The sequence below is a fragment of the Carettochelys insculpta genome, chromosome 5 (assembly GCF_033958435.1).
Source record: "Carettochelys insculpta isolate YL-2023 chromosome 5, ASM3395843v1, whole genome shotgun sequence".
NCBI lineage: Eukaryota > Metazoa > Chordata > Testudines > Carettochelyidae > Carettochelys > Carettochelys insculpta.
This window is the reverse complement of record NC_134141.1, coordinates 82,233,854-82,255,267: the sequence shown is the minus strand read 5'-3', so window position 1 is coordinate 82,255,267 and position 21,414 is coordinate 82,233,854. Positions and strand designations below refer to the sequence as shown.

General features: G+C 41.7%; 1 protein-coding gene across 2 annotated transcripts in view; it reads left to right on the top strand.

The window, feature by feature from the left end:
• The window catches only part of MSH3 (mutS homolog 3), a 170,252-nt gene extending 149,610 nt beyond the window's left edge, over positions 1–20,642 (top strand). For both annotated transcript variants that reach the window (XM_074995384.1, XM_074995383.1), the window contains 4 exons: positions 5,880–6,066; positions 6,283–6,412; positions 7,862–8,036; positions 20,180–20,642. In XM_074995384.1, the coding sequence (XP_074851485.1) occupies positions 5,880–6,066; positions 6,283–6,412; positions 7,862–8,036; positions 20,180–20,270 (583 nt within the window). In that variant the 3' untranslated portion in view covers positions 20,271–20,642. The remainder of the gene's footprint in view (positions 1–5,879; positions 6,067–6,282; positions 6,413–7,861; positions 8,037–20,179) is intronic.
• The last annotated feature ends 772 nt before the right edge of the window (positions 20,643–21,414 follow it).

Sequence of the window (21,414 nt, the reverse complement as noted above, 5' to 3'; positions counted from 1 at the left end):
CTCTCAACAGCACTTTAGAGGCTCTCACAATCACATTAACTGTTTACGCAATATAATTTACAGAATATAACTACACTACTGGGTTTATATATTATAAATATTTTAATAACAAATCCTGCAGAATTGGAAGTTTAATATTAATGTGTGACTTCTGTCAAGAGCACCCTGTATGGAGCTGGTAAGTTTCCTACAGCCATCTGGAACATCACACCCCTGCTTTTTAATGCATTTCGTTTGTGTGTTCTCCAATAATTTGCCCATGGTGGTCTTTCTCTGCCTCTGGCTTTGTGTAAAGACTGCTATAGATAGTCCAGAGGCTCTGTGGGTACCTTCATTCTGAATCACTATTTTTCCCCTCTCATGCTACATTTTTCTCACTATCTAGCACTTTCCAAAACTGTAATGGGTGGAGTATATGTATAAAAATATAGCTGGGTATTAATATTAGATCTTTTTAGTTATAAAATATAAGAATGTTCCCCCTGCCATGCAGTGGGCGCAGAGAAAAATTCCTAGATTTTAATGAGGTTACTTGCGGTACTAAACATGTACATAAGTGTTTGCAGCTTCAGGGCCAGAACGAATATCGGTAGTACTTATCTTTCATGTAGCTCGTGTAGTAGCCCAGTCAATATTTACTGTTGTCTCAATTGTAATGAGGTACAGTAATTTTTTTCATATCCAGCATTTTATTATCCAGAACTCTAAAATAACCAACATTTGAATCATAAGTAAATGTATGTTTTCCATAAGTACAGTATAGTGAAAATAAATACAAATAAATACAGCAAACAGTGTAGGTTTACAGTGTAAAATACTACTGTTGTTGATAAATCAAGTATTCTGCATACACTTGTTTCTTAATATCTAATCTTGTTTTTCTTTAGTGTCATGCATTGCTAGATATACCTCTCTATTATCCAGAATATTTGCAGCCTTCTGGTCCTGAAGCGGCTGGATATGAAGGAGTTTAATGTTTTTGGTTTATAGTTAGATAACTTAAATCTGTGGGGCGGGAGGAGGAGAGTAAGTCTGTGATTTAATGAACAATATATAACGGTTAAAACAGATGTTCAAAAATTAAATCAAAATGATTGAGTTAGAGTCCTTGAAGTTGTTTGTGTTGAAAAATTCACTACCCTAAATTTTTATCAGTATCAATGCTTTAAACCACAAATTGGTTGTGACACTGTAAAAATAAATTAAGGGACAAATGCATTGTTTGATTTACTTTACGTATCTGCATTTAGTGCTCTGAATGGTTACCAACACATTTTGATAACGCTTGTTTCTAAGTACTCTTGAGATTTTCTTGATTGCAAGTGAGCTTTAAAAATTTGAAAAATTTCATGTTCATGAACAGTTGCACAAAATTAGATCCATAGTGATTTTTGGGGATATTAATACTTTTTATGGACTTCTTAAACTGTATCAGGTATTTGTTTCCTCTGTTGGATTAGATTGAGGTAAACTTTTTGTTGTTTAAAGATAGTCAAAAACAGATTTATTTTATAGCCATTTCTCTTCTGCTTGTAGTTTGAGCATTCTAGTCAGGAAATTCTATTACTGTGAATATAGGTTAACAAATTGTTGCCTCAGAGATTGCCTGCTAGTGGGCTTTCTGACGGTGAGGCGCCATGTATCGATGACTACAGTACCAATGGGCCTGGTACCAACACTTTCAAAAACATTTTGTCTGCAAACAGCCCCCTTGGTGCCATCATTGACAGTAAGTATCACAGACTTTGGTATGTGCAATGCCAAGGGTTTACTTAACAGCGAAAGATCTCAGTGTATCCTCAGGCTCAACTCTGTCGGCACCTTCACGGGCTCATCAGCGCCTAGTGCATCCGTGGTGCTCCTGGGTGAGAGCGATAGCTCAGTGGTTTGAGCATTGGACTGCTAAACCCACGGTTGTGAGCTCAGTCCTTCTGGGGGGGAGGTGACATTTAAGGATCTGGGGAAAATGCGGTTTTAAAAAAAAACCTCAGAATTGGTGCTAGGTCCTGCTGTGACTGCAGGGTACTGGACTTGATGACCTCTGAAGGTCTCTTCTAGCTCTATGAGATAGGTATATGTCCACTAAATCTCAGTCAAACCAGGCATCAACTATTATACCCCTTCCTCTGCCTGAGAAGCATTCTTTCCCTTCTGAAAACAGGAGGGAAGGTTCCTAGCAAGGTGCTTTTTGGGTAAGTATATTCAGGACTTCGTGCCTGTGTTTATACATTTCTACATGTCAGTTCACATCCCACACTAGGCAGGTGATTCTGGTTATCAAAGATACAGGAATCTACAAAAAGATACAGGTTTCCTTATGCTCAGAACTACTTCAGTATTGCACTTCTCCTCACTCTCTTCAGTGGTACAGCCAGGTATCACCGACACTGGATCAGATGAGGGACTGCAAGCAGAACTGTAGAGCATTTCAAGATCTGAAGAGAGTCACCTCTACCCAAAAATTCCTGTCAAGGTAGTTAGTGACAAACCTAACAAGTTCTCTAACATTCTCCATACCTCTGTATCAAATCATTTATCTCTCCCAATAAATGATCTTTTGGACCCTCTCAGCTACAGTGGCAGTGACACTCATCTGCATCGTTGGCTCCAACATGCTAAAGAGAAGTCTGCTGCTATCAAGTCCCCTCAAAGAGTCAAACAATTTTACACTGATCCCCCACCAGGCTCACTGGTAGTGGCAGCAACCAATGAGAAAATACAGGGGGGCAACAAAGGTCAACACGTAAAAATGAAGAGCCCAGGAAGCTTGATTGTTTTGTAGGAAAAGCCATTCCACCTGTAGTTTAACTATGAAAATTATCAACTACCGAGCCTTTTGGTAAATAGTATTTTTATTTATGAGGGGTCTTTGACAAGGAAATTAAGTTCAAGTCATCATTACTGAGGGACAGTTAATGGCCAGAATATCTCTGCAGATGCCTTTGATGCAGAAAAGACAGCCTCCGAATCTGGCCATTTCCAAAACAATGCAAAGGTCCTCTTTCTTAGAATTCCTTAAGATATATAAATGACAATAAAATACTCTCCCTTCAAGGTATATAACTGTTTCAGTGTCAAAGTTGGATGGAGTTCTACATTCACTTAAGGACTTGAGGGCAAATTTGAGGGTTCAGTTTTTATAGTCCTGCTCTCAGAAGAAAGCAATGTAAGTCACAGTTTTATGAATGGTATTTCCTCTATTAACAGCACAAACAGCCAGATCCACCTAAGACCTAAGTTTCCTAAAAGGAAATCCTATATTTTTATCATCGTCAACTCAACAGCCCCCTTCAAATCTGATGCCTGGATGTTGTATGTTTCTTGAGAGAAGCTACCAATTTCTAAAGATTTTTCCAACCCATTCACTCCTTTTGAATGTTGATTTACACCATGTTCGTAATTTCTGGAACACCATCACCACTGAGGAATCTGTTCTGGATGTAGTAGAGAGTGGGTACAACATCCATTTCAATTACTTCCCCAACCTTAATAATCTCCCCTGTTTTTCAGAGACCCCTTAGAAAAATGTCATACATCGAGAGATACATTTTCTTCATATTCACGAAGCAGAAGATGATGATATCCTGCTTCGGTGAAGAGGAAAGGAGTTTTAGTTGTGTTACTTTATCATTCCCAACTGAGACAAGCAGAGCCCACAGAAAGTGTATAAGCTTCCTAATAGGAGGCTGCCATTACCAGTATAGAGTACTGCTATTCAACCTGTCCACAGCTTTATTCACAAAGTGTCATGCCGTACTGGCAGCTAACTTCAGGAAGGTAGGAATCCATGTCTTCCATTCTGACATGATTGGCTGGCTGATTCATAGTTAGTCTTGTCAATAAGTAGCAGACTTCAACAGATTCTGACTCTCTTCACCTAGTGAGATGTGAAAATAAACAAATACAAGTCAATACCAATCCCAACACAAAAAGACAGAGCTCATTGAGTCCATTCTGGTATGTTTGGTTACAAAAGAGCAATTCAGAAACAATTGCTAGATAATGAAACTATTCTTCGGTGCCTGTACACTGTGGTTTTTTTTTTTTTCTTCTAAATGATTTTAAGGATGTCAGCAGATTGCGTCTTTAACAGAGGAATCATACAATAATTTCTGTTCCCCAAATATTACTGTTCGCAAGAACAAACTACAAATAATAAGGTCTGGATCCCAGGACCCTGGGCTATGGGACACCTCACAAAAAAGATCTCTGGGCTACCAAAAGTACATCTGTTTCTGTGGGGCCCTCTTAGCCCTTGGCCTTGGGCTGCAGCCACTAAGGCCCCTGCATTTCAGCCCTGGCTGGCAGGGGAGGGGGGAATGTGGCTCCATGCACTGCTGTCACTCCCCTCCCTCCCCTTATTTGGGCTGGTGCTGCAAGTACTGAGAAGTTCAATCCACATGCTTCCCACACCTGCAGGCTTGTTCCCACAGCTGTTGTTGGCCAGGAATTGTGGCCAATGGGAGGTGTGGGAGCGATACCTGCAGGTAAGCACAAGGTAGGGTGCAGACGCACCTGCCCCTTTCCCTGGGGCCTGTTTCCACCAAAGGGGAGCTGCCTCAGATAAATTCCCCACATCCCAAACCTCTGCCTTAGTCCTGAGCCCCCTCTTGCACACTAACTCTCAGACAAGACCCTATATCCCATCTCCTGTCCTAAGCCCACTTTTGCATTCCAATCCTCTTGGCCTCATCTTGGATTCCCCTTCCAAACACCTCATCCCCAGTTCCATGCCAGAGCGTGCACCCCCCAGTCAGAGCCCTCACCTCTACCGCATTCACCCCCCAGCCTCAATCCACGGCCTCCTCCTGTATTCTAAACCCCTCTTTTTGGCCCCACTCCAGAGCCTAGAGTGCTCATAAAACCCAATACCCTCAATCCCCCAGTAGAGTTAATCTAGCTTAACCTGTAATTGTCCAGAGGGCTCTTGATAGAGAAACACTGTTTGGGTGCATGAATTCCAGAGACTGAGACTTGATTCTGCAGCTACGTTTGGGAATACTAATACCTCCCACTGTCAGTTATGCCTGGATTCCTCTTCTATTCTGAGTAGTAATCTGTGAAACAAAGCCTAGATTTCCTAGCCATAAAGGGGGCATCCAGAGACTTTGTTTAATGAAGTTTTATCTGTCTTCTGGAATGTGACATTTATTTGAGTGATTTAGTAGATCAGAAGTAACAAAAAAACCAAGCACTGCCAAGATCTGTCTTCTTCAGGTCCTAGCTCTACTGCTGCTTTTTGGCATTAATAAAAGCACTTACAAGAAAGAGAAATAAACAATCCATAGCATGGAAGAATAATTCTCCATTACAGTTTATGAAGAGCCCTTATTGTAGGATAACGGGTCTCTTGAGTTCCCAGGCCCTTCAGGTTATGGTCCTCCAGCAGGGTTGTTTGTTTAAAGTAACCTGGATCACATGCCAAATAGACTCATTTGTTTAAACCCCACTGGCTTATAGAACTCCTGAAGCAGACACCAGGATAACGGGTTTACTTGCCTTCCAGCAAACCAAATAACTAATGACCTGGAAAGGTTCTTCCCTAGAATCCTATAAGGTCAGTACATGCTCTTACTTTAGGGCCTGTTTGTTATTTATTTACCATTATACTGTAGGGTAGTCTTTAAGGATGTCTTTGCTTTTGGATTCTGTATTATTGGAACTTTTAAAAACAGATTTAGAATTGTATTGGAGAGATTTTACAGATGTTGAAACATAATTCAAGCCATATGTCTATGTCCTTGGAATAACAAGGAAAGTTTTATGGGAAGCTAATTTGATTTTTGAAAGTATTGAATTTTTATGCTTGTTTTTCAAATCACAGGGTGTCTTGATTTGAATTTAATAAATTAAAGTAACTGCCGTGTTTTCTATTGCAGAATGGGTGCTGCAGACAACATATACAAGGGTCGGAGTACTTTCATGGAGGAACTGACAGATACAGCAGAGATAATGAGAAAAGCGACCTCAAGTTCACTAGTAATATTGGATGAATTGGGAAGAGGAACTAGCACACATGATGGAATCGCTATTGCTTATGCTACACTTGAACATTTTATTAAAGATGTAAGTTTTTAAATTGTAATACGCTTTCAGATGTGTCTGTATCTGTGCTATAGGAAATGCTAAATGCTACGATAAGCCCATCTAAAAGGATATTTTTTCTTTCTGCACCAGTGTGCATGAGTTCAGTTTCACAGAGCAAAGAAATGTGGAAGAGACAACACCAGTACTAAATATCTGTTTAAAAAATATTCATACGTGTATATCTTGTGCTTGTAGGTAGAATCATTGACGCTGTTTGTCACTCACTACCCCTCAGTATGTGATCTAGAAAAGATATACCCAGACCAGGTTGGGAACTACCACATGGCCTTCTTGGTGAATGAAGATGAAAGTGAACAACAAAAAGGTATGGTAGGAAATTTGTCTGAGACTACTAGTCTTACAGACAATGTTCCCTGTAAGCTGTGTGCCTGTGCAGCCACCCTGGAGAAATTTAAATGTCACTCAGCTGATTAGCAGAGTGTCAGTGCACATAAAAACTTATTCTGCACATGACTGGAAAAAATCCACCCATGGATGGAAATGATTAGAGGAAACATTGCTTACAGATATACATATGAGGAAGATGCATGTCTGAATCCACTAGACTACTATAAGGATGTCTGTCTGTTAAACCTTGTGTTTTCTTAAAAACTGAAAAATGCTTTTCTTTGTTTGTCATGATTAGTTAGCGTTAGGATATATTCTTTATTTAAACAGTAAATATGTGAGAACAAGGACCTTTTGCAATCTTAATGTATATACAGGACCTGACACATTTTAAAATATGTATTGCTACTGGTTTTGTGATATTCTCAAGCTTAGCTGGTTTAAAAAGTGTGCTCAAATATTTATCACTTCAAAAACTCACACTAGCATATATGCACATACATTTTCAGTGGGAGCCATCAAGCAACAAATAAGGGGTAAAATTCAGCCTTAGTATTATGTTTTCTTTTAATGACACGGTTCAATAGGCAGATTTTATGTCATACCTACACTGATATTCCTAATGAAGACAGTCACCTGCCTGATGATCAAAATATCTCATTCACACACAAAAAAATCAGTATTTAAATGTTGTGGTCTGATAATCAGACTGACATTCTTATTGCATTAATGAGATGAGAAGGAAACAAATAATAATTTTTCCCTTTGAACATGACCCAATCCTCCATATTGTGAACGCTGTTACCATTCTAGACAGCAGTGATAGTTGGTTTGAGTACGCACACTGCCCGTATCTTCATGCTGCCTCTCCTGAGGACACGTAAGGGATACGGTCTTATCCTCCCACCCCTACAATAGACTGAGCAGAAGCTCCACAACATCTATTTCTTCCTGTTTATCTTTGTTTCAACAGAGTTAGGTCTTTTGATCTATTTTGTAAAGTTTGGGTTTGGCTCAGCTTCTGTTATGCTGTTAAGTCTCTCTCCTGCTTTGTTGCCAGGCACCCTTCTTTGCCCTGCTTTGGGATGACAGAAGCTAACTCCACTGGTTTAAAGACATGGCATTGAGTGCAAAAGACTACTCAAAGGCTCAGTGAACCACTGAGAGCTCTTTGCTCTTTTCCAAAAAAGGAGGAACAATTAAGAGGCAATGATGGGGGTGGGGTCAGGTTTTACAAAGTGTATGACCTAGCTATGAGACATTTGGCGCTTTAGTAGTCTCTTTTTCTGCAGGGGTGGTGGGGGCCTTAATATTCCTTGTAGGATATTGTTAAAGAATTTCAGAGATAATGTGTTATGTCAACTTAATCTTCAGGACTTTGAGTTTTATTGATATCATAGTGATTTTTTTTCCACTTGCTCTCTAGGATCTAAAGATCAAGAGAGTCCTGAATTTATCACTTTTCTTTATCAAATAACCAGAGGAGTTGCTGCAAGGAGTTATGGACTAAATGTTGCTAAACTAGCAGATGTTCCTGAAGGAATCTTAAAGAAGGCAGCTCACAAATCAAAGGAGCTTGAGGGATTGGTGAATATGAAAAGGTCAGAATCATTGTGATGGATTTTTCTGTTTATAAAGAAATCTTCAGATGTGAGTAGTTTTTTCTGGTAAATGGAAAATCAAAAAAGGGCTACACCAGACACACGTAAATGTTTAATGAACATAAAATGAAAACCACTTTTGAAAAAAATGTATGAAATCACAATGTCCTTTTTACTGATATCTTAATGAATTAATTGACATTAGTTTTATATTTGGTCAGCTGAAATATGCTGCATGCTTGATTGATTGAGGGGTGTATGGGGTGTCCAGGAAGGGGCAGCACCTCTGGTGTGGGGACTTGTCATGTCTCTTTGGGGGCAGTTCGTGCACTTTTGGTCCCCACCTGGCACTCAGCTCTCACCTGTGGCTCCAAGAAGCTGTAGCATGCAGCAGCCACACCCCGATAAACCGCTTTGACGGGCGGGCTAAACCAGGTGAGGGTACCTGGCAGGTCTTGAACCCTGCAGTGAGACAGGGAGTTGTCTATCCCAACATGTAAAGTCGGACTGGCCGGATGAGATCAACATCAAGATCCAACTACCAGGAAGGCGGTTCTGCAACGCTCTGTGTAGAGCGAAGGGCATGACAAGGCACCAAAGACGGCATGGCCATCCACTGCAGCCTAGGAAGTCCCAGCCGTGGCAACTTTTCATATCACTGGAACCAGGCTTCTGAGGTTGAGAGAGTGAAACTGCTGCTCTGCAACGGCTTTTCCACTTTAAACATTCTCCCGCACAGGTTCTTTGCACATTCTCATCACCTCCGTCTACCTCCAAGTCCTATGGCAATGGTGGAGGGACAAAGCAACAGATGGAGGTGACCACTGGGAGTCATAGCTCCAAACCTGCATGTTGGCAGCCTGTGGACTTTGGTCGCTCAACTCTGACCCCAGGATGACAGAGGAGTTCAGCAGCATCCCAGGTGACTGAGCGGTCTTTGTTAGGAACAGCACTGCTCACCCTCAAAATGAGGGAGGGGACTAGAAAAGGTGTCCCAAAAATTGCTTGTCACAACCAAAATGGTGAGCATGCTGCAGCTGGCAATTTTACCTTTACAGCGGTTGAAAAACAGTGAAAAGAGAGATATTTGCAGCATGGAACGTTCGCACCCTCTTGGACAGGGAGAATGCTATGAGGCTTGAGAGAAGAATGGCCCTCATAGCAAGAGAACTGGTATGTTATAACATTGACATAGCTGCCCTGAGTGAGACCAGACTGGCAGAGGAGAGACCCATCTGGAAACCAAAAGAAGGTTATGCCTTCTTCTGGAAAGGCAGGCTAGAAAATGAAGACAGAATCCATGGAGTGGGACTTGCCATCAAGACATCACTTCTGCACCAGCTTCCAGACCTCCCAACTTGCATCAGTGAGTGTCTAATCAAGCTCTGCTTCCCGCTCAATGCCTCTTGCCACGTTAGTCATCATCGCTTACGCCTCCACACTGACTAGCAGCGACGAAGCAAAACAAAGTTTCTATGAGGACCTTGACCACCTTGTGAAAGCAACTCCTAGTGACAAGCTTCTCCTGTTGGGTGACTTCAACGCCAGGGTTGGCAAGGACTGTAGGACCTGGAAAGGGGTGCTGGGGCATCATGGTCTTGGTAACATGAATGCCAATGGCCGCCTTCTGCTGAGCTTGTGGGCAGAAAATGACCTGATGATTACCAACACTCTCTTCAGGCAAGCTGATAAATACAAGGACACATGGATGCACCCGAGATCAAAACAGTGGCACCTGTTCGACTGTCATTAGTCGCAAATGGGACATTCAAGATGTTAAAATCACCAAGGCCATATGGGGAGCTGAGTGCTGGACTGATCAGACTCATCAGATCAGTCCTTATGCTGCACATCACACCACTGCACTGCAAGAAGCTCAAGGTTGTCAGACCCTCCTTCAGCATTGAGAAGTTGCAACATACTGGTCATGGTGAGAAATTCCCAGCCTGCCTTGACGAAGTGCTGATGTCCCATGGGCCTCTGACTGGAGACCCAACACAAAAGTGGAACCAGTTCAAAACCCTGGTGATGTAGTCAGCCAAGTCAACACTAGGCCTGAAAAAGAGAGTTCACTAAGACTGGTTAGATGAAAATGATGAAGCTATCATGGAGATCTTAGAGGAAAAACAGAACGCATTTCTGCTATGGCAAAACGATCAGTCCTCAACCTCCAAATGTGATTTTCAAACACCTTCAGAGGCAGGCACAGATGGCACTTAGCAAAATGCAAGATGAGTGGTGGGAGAGTAAAGCTGATGAAGTCCAATACTACGCTGACACCAAGAACTCCAAGATGTTCTTCAGTGCTATCAAAGCTATATATGGACCTTCAAAGCCAAGTACTACACCTCTCCTTGTCCACAGATAGCATGACCCGTCTGAGGGAGAAGAACAGCATCAACAATAGGTGGAGAGAGCACTTCAGCAACCTGCTCAACAGACCCTCCATTGTCGACCCTGTTGTCCCAGACCAGATCCCTCAGAAACCCACAATAGACGGTCTTGACCTGCCCCCTACAATGGATGAGGTCAAAAAGGCAATCAGCCAGACCAGCTCTGGCAAAGCCCCTGGGATGAATGGTATCTCTGCTTAAATTTTCAAAGCGGCAGGACCAGTGTCACTTGAAGCCTTTCACACCATCTTGATCAGCATCTGGGAAGAAAACATGCCCGAAGACTTTAAGGATGCCGCAATCATCTCGCTCTTCAAGAACAAGGGCAACAAAGCTGACTGTGGAAATTACCGTGGCATCTCCCTTCTCTCTACTCCTGGGAGGATCTTGGCTCGAGTCATCCTCAACCATACGATCACCAGCATCTCAGAAAAGAACCTACCAGAGGCACAGTGTGGTTTTCGCCCAGGCCGCAGCACCATTGACATCATTGCTGTTCATCAGGTCCAGGAAAGGTGCATAGAGCGGAACTTGGATTGGTACGCTGTCTTTATAGACCTGACCAAGGCATTTGACACCGTCCACATAAGCTCTGTGGATTATCCTGTCAAAACTTGGCTGCCCAAGAAGATTCGTTAACCTCATATGCCTGTTCCATGATGACATGGCTGGCTTTGTTCTTTCAAATGGTGAGTCCTCAGATCCATTTGAGATATCCAATGGTGTGAAGCAAGGGTGCGGGCTGGCCACAGTGTTATTCAATCTCTCTTTCACGTGCGTCCTCAGCCACACTGTTAGGAACCTGGACCATGGAGTCTGCATAAAATACAGACTTGATGGGTCACTTTTCAACCTTCCTCATCTGAATGCTGAAACCAAGATGCTTGAGAGGCTCATCCTTGAAGCCCTTTTTGCTGACTGTGCACTTTTGGCACACAAGGAATCTGATCTCCAGCTCATTGTCAACAAGTTTGCTGATGCCAGTAGCCTCTTTGGTTTGACCATCAGGCAAGAAAAGACTGAGGTACTGTTTCAACCTGCTCCAGGATCTTCTGTTCTCCCCACTTCAATCTTTATTGAAGGAACAGAGTTAAAAACAGTAGAGGAGTTCAAGTACCTTGGCAGTGTGATAGCCAGCGGTGGCTCCCTTGACAAAGAAATCAATGTCAGAATCTGCCAGGCCAGCCAGGCACTAGGATGTCTGAGAGCGCGAGTGTGGAATCAGCACAATATCCAACAGTCCACTAAACTGAAAGTGTACAAGGCTGTAGTCCTGACCAGTCTCCTGTATGGCTGTGAAACCTGGACCTTGTACAGAAAACATATAAAACTGCTGGAGCGCTTCCACACACACAGCCTGAGGTCAATACTGCACGTTCGATGGCAGGACAGAGTTACAAACCTGGAAGTCCTGGACAGAGCAGGAACCACGAGCATTGAAGCCATGATTCTGAAAGCCCAGCTTTGCTGGACAAGGCACATCATACAAATGGAGGAGTCAAGAATCCCTTAGCAACTCCTCTACGGTGAACTCTTCCAGGGCAAAAGGAATCAAGGTAGGCCTCGCAAGAGGTATAAAGACTGCGTGAAGGCCACCATTGTTCATGCTGGTTTAAAACCAGATCAGCTAGAGCAGCATGCAAAAGACCAAACAGGCTGGTGTGCTCTCATACGACATGCGTATGACAACTTTGAAGAGCAGCGACGCATACACCTCATTGATGCTCGTGAGATGAAAAAGGCAACAGCAGCAGCTGCACCAACAGAGCCAGGACAATTCCCTTGCCCCCACTGTGAACGCCTATGTCGTTCAAAGCTTGGACTCCTCAGCCATATGAGTCCACAACCAATGAGCTTGTGCAAGCTCACTCTCTCTCTAGATATAGATATAGATAGTGTGGGCAGAAACCGTTTTAACTTTTACACTAACTTAGTAAGTTTAGTCTTTTAAAAATATGTAGTTTTACTTTTTATTGAGGAAGAAAAATATAAATGTATGTGTATGTGTAGTACACATACATTTTTATTTATTGATAAGCACTAAAAAGATTAAAATGCTGACCCCAGATATTTTAAATCTATACAGTAATTTCAATTTATATATTTAACACTTAAGAGTTGTATTTGCTATCTGTTTATAAAAATAGATAAGAACCTGGAGATCTCTTTTCTGATTTAATTGAGTAAATCTTTGTGTTAGCTTTGATAAACCTCAAAACTTTACTTTTTCCAGAAATTAAGGGAATTTACTGATATTCCATTTCAAATATGTGCATAACCCTTTAAGAAGGAAGAAGCCGGTGTACCTGCAATTAATCATCTGCTTCCCAATTAGAGTCAAGAAAAGGTACTTAGACCATTTAAATGTGAAGAGTCAGACAGTGGAGGAGTTGGCCAGATGAAGGGCAGGTGAGGGCTGGCATAGCCTAGGGGACTGGAGGAAACACCATAAAGAAGTTGTGCATCAGTGATACTCAGCTGGAGGCTTGAGGAATATAAGTGGGTCTTTAATGTCTCTTGTGCTTCTTTGATCTATCTTTAATATAGGTATTAAAACACTGTGATTTAATTATTAACCAGTTAGGATGGTTTTACTGTATTATTAACCAGGTGAGGTGGATAAAATAACGTTTGGTTGGTCACTTTGCTGTGCGAATTTATATAAATAAATAATTCACAATGCTGTGGCTCTTTTGGGTAAAGATGATCACTAATTTGGCTCCTGAGCCACTTGGTCTGAGTATCATGGCTGTACATAGTTTTGGGGGAAGGCAGGAGACTAGCAAGAGGCGTTTGCCACCTGACTTCCTCAAGTCCAGTGGACCAGGGCTGGAGGGGGCTGAAGGTCATAGACCAGCAGAGAGTTGTCTGCTGACTGCTAAAATGAAGAACTTAAGCTGAGAGCCTGACAGGGCTTAAAGCAGGGAAACTGCAAGGGGTTTACACACTGATGTCTTCATGCTGGGTTGTGAGGGGGAGGGGAGCGCTTCAGAGGAGCTGTGGGGATGATTTTCCCAGCCAGAGTCTGTGGAGATTCCCATTGGGAAGAGAGGGGTTTTGCTCCAACTGTAACTACCGGAATGGCTCTTCTGCGAGAACGACAGAAAAGGTCTTGATATGGAGCCCAGGTGTGTCAGAAAGTCTTAGAATTTAGTATGTGCTCTGTTGATGTACCAAAGGATGCATAATTTAATGCACAATGTGCATGGGAACGATAAATGGTGTGTGAAGTCTTGTTATTGACAGCTTTGCACTGTTTTGGTAATAAACTGGCCCCAAAGTAGGGCATGGCTGAGGCAGGAAAGTCTGGCATGGAGTTAGTATGGGCTCTCCGATAGGGGAGACTGAGTAAGTCCCACTGTTTCTGCACTAATCTGTCACTACAGAATGTTCCAGTCAGGTCTGTTATGCAATAGGTGATGTATGATTTTCTAGTGTGTTAACTGGCATTATAACGTTTTTAAATGCTTATTTCTACATCTGATTTAAAGACTCATAAAATGATGACGTCTGTCAGGATTCGTCTGTTTTATGGTGTTGGTTTGTACATAATAGATCTGCACAGTAAGATGTCTTCTACTAGCTTTAACTTTTTTTTTTCTGAGTCTCATCTGAAATGTCAAATAAACCCAGCTCGTAGCAATGTAACATACATAGTTCTTTTCTGATGATCATAAATAATATGGGGAGAGGGATTTCCAGGGAAAATTTTTTAGATTTTTTATTTTTAGGTACAAAGAATTCCTTTGAATCTAAAAGCTCACAAAGCTTAAAACCAATTAATATTCTGTCCTATTTTAAGAAAAGAAAAAGAAAAATCTTATATAATGGATTGTGGCAAAATTATGCAATAATTTGATTGTCAGTATTATGGGTGTGTCTACACTTGCATTCCTCTTTTGAAAGAGGTATGCAAATGAGGCATAAATTTGCATATTTAACACCTCATTTGCATATTCTAATTTAGAAAGTTTCTTTTGAAAGAAGAAAGCCAGTGTAGACGCTGCTCTTTTGAAAGTAAACCCCATCTTTGAAAGAATCCTTCTTCCCATTAAATAAAGGAAGTGCCTCATTTGCATTTTCAATTTACCTTATTTGCATACCTCTTTTGAAAGAGGAATGCAAGTGTAGACTCACCCTCTGTGACTTATAGTTCACCAAAAGTAAAAGCACAAGTTCCTCATAAATGTCTTAATTTTCTCGTGTCCTGTGTGTAGTTGTAAACTTATTAATTTAATTTATCCCAAACAAATTTACAATTAATTTAGGTAAATTCCGTTGTCGTAGGATTTTTTCAAAATACTAATTTTCATTATTTCAGATCCTTGACTCTGAAGTGTCATGGTGTTGTAACCATAGTAGTTCTGACTCAAAATGAGGTTATGGGGAGAGGGGAAGGGTTGCAAAGGTATTGTAGGGAGAACACAATATCACCACCCTTACTTCTGTTCTGCTGCTAGCAGTGGCTCTGCCTTCATAATTGGGCATCTGGAGAATGGTTGCTACTGGCCATGAGTCCAGCTCTGAAGGCAATACCCTGCCAACAACAGCTGAGAAGTAAGGATGGGCCTGGTAAGGTATTGCTACTCTTCTTACTTCTGTGCTACTGTGGGTGGGGCACTGCTTTCAGAGCTGGGTGGCTGGCAAGCCGTTTCCACTCTCTGGCCACCAGGTCTGAAGGCAGCACATAAGTAGGGGTGGGAATATTATGACCCTCCCCAAGAGTAACTTTGAGCAATGTTCCCTCTAATTTTTTCTGTTCATGTGCAGAATAAATTTTGTTCTTTGAGTGCTGTTGTGGCAGCACCACTCTAGGTGACCATATGCCCTGAAGTCATTGATCCTACATCTTTGGCAGCAATCTCTGGTCAGGATGCACATGTGCAGATGGTGTCTTATGGCACCTCTGAGTGCATCTGGAAAGCTGGATTCTCATATCTGGCATGGCATTCAGCCAATTTCTGTATTTTGTTTTTGTTGCTGCATAACTCAAGAACCCAGTTTAAGTAACACCTGACGAACTGCATGTCTTGATAAAGCTGAATATTCTTGACATAAACTGCCCCAAAATAATCCACGCTCCCCGAGAGTGAGTACGGGGATTTGTAGTGGTATATAACAGGTAATTGCAGCACGAGCTTGCTATATTGCAAGCCCATTCTTCCAACAAGTGAACAAACAAAGCAACTTGGATGCACCTTCAGTCTAAGCACCGGTATATGATTGACTATTTCATGACGAAACAAAGAGAGCTTTCTGATGTCAAGTTGACACATGCAATGCAGGCACTGGCTCCTGGACTGACCACTATATGGTATGCAGTGTTGCCTCCTTGAACCTTTGTCCACCAAACTGTCATCATTCTGCCGTATGCCAGAAAAAGCTGGATGTAAGTAAACTTGAAATACCTGAGATACACACACTGTTTCAGTGTAGTCTTGACATGTCCTTAGTAAACAGCAGTGAAGGTCCAGAATAGTCACCCACTACTGAGGATGACTGGATTAACATCAAAGAAACAACCTGCAGAACTGCTGTCGAGAGCCTCAGTTTCCAAAAACACAAGCACAAGGACTGGTTTAATGACATGGGCAGAGATGGTCAAGCTCTTCTTGATGAGATGCATGTGCCGCACCTGGCTTGGATCAGTAATAAAGAGAGTGCCTCCAGGAAATGGGCTTATATTCAAGGCAACCAGGAGGCACAAGTTAAATTATGGCAAATGAAAGAACTGGTGGAAATATCAAGCAGTTAAACTCCAAGATGCAGCTGATAGACATGATCTTAAAGCGTTTTATGACATGCTGAATGCAGTCTATGGGCTATGCATTGCTGGCTGTACAACAGTGCACTCTGCTGATGGCCTCACTTAGATCACAGTTAGTGCTAAAATCCTTGAACGCTGGGCTGAACATTTTCACAAAGTATTGAACCAGACCTCAGCTTTTGACAGCAGCATTCTTGAAGACATTCCTCAGTGGGCTAATGATTTACAGCTTGTCATACCACCAACTCTTGATGAGATAAAATTTAACCAGATTAAATTTGGAAAGTTGCACCTGGCAGTGATACAGTTCCATCAGAAATTTATAAAGCTGCCCGTGGCCAGTTGATGCACCATCTCACACGTTTATTTAGTGCCATTTGAGAGAAGGAGCTAGGCCCTCAGGACTTCAAATATACCTTGATTGTACAGATATGCAAGGGTGAAAGTGACTCTGTTATGATGATCCTTGGGGCATCTCTCTGCTCTCTGTAGCTGATAAGTTCCTGGCCCGCATCCTTCACAACCAGTTTGCACTACATTGCTCAAAACTGGCATCATTCCTGAAAGCCAGTGTGGATGTTGTGCTGATTGAGGCACTGCCAATATATTTGCAGCCAGACATGCAGGAGAAATATAGAGAGCAACAATACGAGGACCTCTATGATCTTCATTGACTTGACCAAGGCGTGCAACATGGTGAACAGAAATGGTGTCTGGAAAATACTTGGGCAAATTGGCTGTCCTGAAAAATTTATCAACATTGCTCAGTCTTTTCATGATGGCATACTTTGTCACATCCTAAACAATGGACAGACATCAGCACCTTAAGAAATATCAAATGATACAAAGCAACGTGTCCTTGATTCTCTCCTATTCAACATCTACTTTTCAGTTCTGCTGTTAGTTACTTTTACCTTTTCAGTACCGAACAGATGGCTGTATTTTCAGTCTCCAGAGACTTCAGGCTCACAATAAAGTGGTTACTACAATGATCCTTGACCTTCTGTTAGCTGATGATAGTGCATTGTTGGCTCATTAAGTGAAGGATGCACAGGAGCTTTTTGATCACTTTGTTATTTCTGCTTACTGCTTTGGACTCACAGTGAGCCTCAAAAAGACAGAAGTTATACATCAACCTGTTTAGGAAGAGCCCAACACTCCAGTGATCTCTGCTACTGGTACAGTCCTTAAAGCTGTTGACAAGTTCTGCTAGCTCCAAAACATCCTGTCTTCTAGCATGATATATCTGCTCGATTAGCCAAAGCCAGTGGTGGCTTTGGAAAATTGACCAAACACCTGTAGAATGACCATGGTGTTAAACTCCATAACAAGGTCGCAGTTTATCAGGCAGATGCCCTGAATATCCTGCTGTATGGCTTGGAATTGTGGACAGTATATCATCTTCATATTTTGAAACTTGATCAGTTCCACACATGCTGTCTGAGGAAGATTGCCCATGTGTTTGGTGGGACAAAACTCTTCAAGAGGGAGATTCTTAAGCTGTGTGGTGTCAGAGGCGTGGAAGCAATGCTCATGAACAGTTTCGCTGAATTGGTCATGTTATGAGACTGGATCATGCTTGGATACCAAAGATGGTTATCTATGGCCAGTTTGCTCATGGAAAGCGCCCTATTGGTGGTCACTATAAGCGCTATAGTGACACATTAAAAGCCAACGTGAAGTCATGTGGCATATCTCCAAATGATCTGGAAACTCTAGTTCAGGACACATTAATTCAGCAAGCTCATGCTGCATGTAAGTTTGAAGAAGAGTGCCATTTGAGTTCTCATTTCCAATGCCACGACGTCCAAGCACCTTTGGGCATGTGATGTAGTCCTGACCAACTCGAGCATTTGAGTGTATATATAGCTTAGATTTAAAAGGTACTGAAGAGATCACTGAATTCAGGCTAGTGTAAAAAGTCACCTTTTCATCATCTGTGGCAGTCAAAGTGGTCGCATATGCACCAACAAGTACAAGGGATCATCCCAGCCTCAGTCTAAGCTTTGTGGTCATGAAGCGAGGACTGATGGTTTGTGGCTCAGATTCAAGCTGGGGAACTACTAGTTTCCTCCTGCTAGCCTTGAATGGCCCTCAGAATAACCCATACAGTAGTATAAATAGCCTGCTCCAACCTCTGTGAAATGGCTGATACTAGAAATACTTGTTTTGCTTAAAGCTGCAACATCAGTTTTATAACATGAAAGTTCTCTTGCAATGATTGCTGTCCTGCATTCATGACGATCATCATGATCAAGAAGTGTGCATATGTTCCAGGACGCAAACCGTAGTTTCTCTTTAGTTGTTGGCTCTCTCTTGTGACCACAAAAATTAGATGCCCAGTCGATCACAATTAACTAATTGGAACAAGCTGTGTTTTCGGGATTTTGTCTCCTCTTCTTTTGAAGATAGCAGTGCTGTCCCTAAATAGGGCTACTTTGACACCTAGGCAGGATACGGGAGCTGCTGTTGCTCCAGTTCAGCAGGCAGACAGCCATCACACCTGAGCCACCTATGTGCAGGTTTGTGACTAAATGCTTTCGGTGGTATACTCTACCTGCATCTGACATCAGTTGCCCATCACCTTAGGACTTTCATCAGGAGGTAAATCTTTAGCGTCAAGAGAGAGACCTTCACATATGAATGGCTTTAATTGAGGCTGGTTTGTGAATTCCAACCTCTCTCTCTTCTCACATGGACCATTGTGCATAAGCGCAAGAGCTGCGACACGTGCACTGGAGGAAGGGAGCGCAGGTTTGAAGTCAGTTTCCTTCTAAACTGATGCACCTAAAAAGGCTTAGTGCAGTCAGTTTGCCCTGGTTTGGAATCAGAGTTTCCCTTCTCCTAGGTACTGTTGGCCCACAGCACCTTATTCCATATTATTCAGTGCAGCCCCTCGAGATCACTCCATGGAGGGCTTTCTCAATCCACCACCCCTGAGGATACACCAATGAGGTAGTACCCCAGCACGAGGGATTTTTTGTATCGCCTTACATATTATATGGGAAAATGAGTTGGTTATGTCTTTCCAGATTTTGTACTGATGCCGTTAGCTTTTCATTTTCATGTGAAATATCTTGCTGATACTTAGCAATTCCTCTTATTGTCTTAGATCTCAGAATTTTTTAAAAAGGAATTGAATATGTGCATTTACTCACAAATTATGCGACTATATCTTTAATTTCTTCCACTCTCTTCCACTGTTGAAATACGTACTTGTAAAAGTACTGCTGTTGAAGAAATGTTGGTATTTGTTTTTAACATTCTTATCTATGGAAATCACTTTCCTGTTTCTCTTCATAGGCTTGTATGGTGCTCAGAGAATCTTCTGTTTTGTATGTTCATTGTTTTCTGTATCTTCACATCCTCATGAAAATTTATTGCATTTCCTGGGCCTATCATGGTATTCAAAAATAATCATAGACTATTGGGAGTGGAAGGGACCTTGAGAGGTTATGGAGTCCAGCCCCCTGCCCTCATGGCGGGACCAAGTACTGTCTAGACCATCCATGACAGACATTCATCTAACCTGTTCTTAAATATCTCCAGAGGCGGAGATTCCACAACCTCTCTAGCCAATTTATTCCAGTGTTTGACCACCTTAACAGTTAGGCACTTTTTCCTGATGTCCAACTTAAACCTTCCTTGCTGCAGTTTAAGCCCATTGCTTCTTGTTCTAAAAATCTATATTGGCTCAGATCCCTAAATGGCCCCCTCAGGGATTAAACTCTCAGCCCTGGGTTTAGCCTGCTAGTGCTTAAACCACTGACCTATCCCTCCCGCTAAATATATACCATGGAAAATTTTAACTAATATTTACAGGGAGCATTGTTAGCATAGTGTTTTTTACTTTGAGCTTGTAAGTATTCTCCCTTTTTTTTACTGCATGCAAAATATTTGTAACCAATTTCGGTAGGTAATATATTTAAATTCAAAATGTCAGTGCTCTTATTTTGATTTTTTTTTGTGGTTTTGTTTTTCAGAAAAAGGCTAAAATCTTTTGTCGAAATATGGACTGTAAGTGATTCCCAGGAACTACAGAAATGGAGTATGTGTGAAACTGGAGATGAATGAATAGACCTTTTTAATGCTTCAGGTCCTGCCTAACTGAGGTCTGCAGTAACTAATAAAATATGAACAATCTAACATACTCTTATGTACAGACTAATGTATTTGAATAATATGCAATTTCACATACATTGGGTGGACCATCAATCTGTTGGGGGATTACCTTTGGTAAGTAACATAATGTACTCCATATTTAGTTTTTAAAGGCAGGATCATTTTACGGAATCTCCCTACCCTACCCCTTCATTTATTAAAAATAAATGAAAAAGTGTGTAGTGACTATTTGCATTAATAAAGTTTACAGTGTGATTAGAAAATAGAAACAATTTTTTGTAAATTGCTAGAAAATCATTTTATTAAAATAAATGGCTTTAAAGATTGTCCTATTTTAATTTCTGAAGAAATTAAATATTGATTGTGTTATTCTGGGAAATCTTAGTTCAGGTGTCCAGTCACTCAATCTGATTTAGTGATATGCAGATCTTCACATTCACAGACTACACTGGTTGTTATTTACCTTTGATTCAGTAGTATAAAGGATATTGTCAACTTGATTATTTTTATATTGACTAATTTTAAAAAAATTGATTCTGGTAAAGCTCCTTTCTAAAATGGCTAAAATTAAACATAAGAATTTTTTAGAAAAACTATTCATTGGGTGAAGAGATAAGGGAGTTTCTTCAAATGCTTGCTCATGTCCATTCCATATAAGTGTATGTGTATAGTGTGTATGTGTCATCATTTTTTCCCTTGGCAGAACCCATCGAGCCAGCAGGGGAGTGTTATCTAATGGCCGGGTAATGCGTGGTCTGTGAGCCTAGTTACATCGGAGTCTTTGACTGCTAGGACAGTCCCTTCGCAGCGGGCAGCCACAATGGCTGACGGGTGCCCCAGAGACCCACCTGAGTTTTTAACTGCTAGGACAGACTGTCCCTTTGCAGCGGGCAGCCAGGATGGCTGTCAGGTGCCCCCAGGAGTCTGCCCCGTGGAGGCGACATGACTTAGTGCTCAGCTTTTACTGCACCTTACTACTGACCAGGCTAATATAGCCAAACGGCTAAGGTTCTTTGTTTTATGTTCAGCTGAGTTACAGTAACTGGAAGGAGTTAGGCTGGAGCTTAAATGGTTACTATTTATTAAAAGCAGAAGT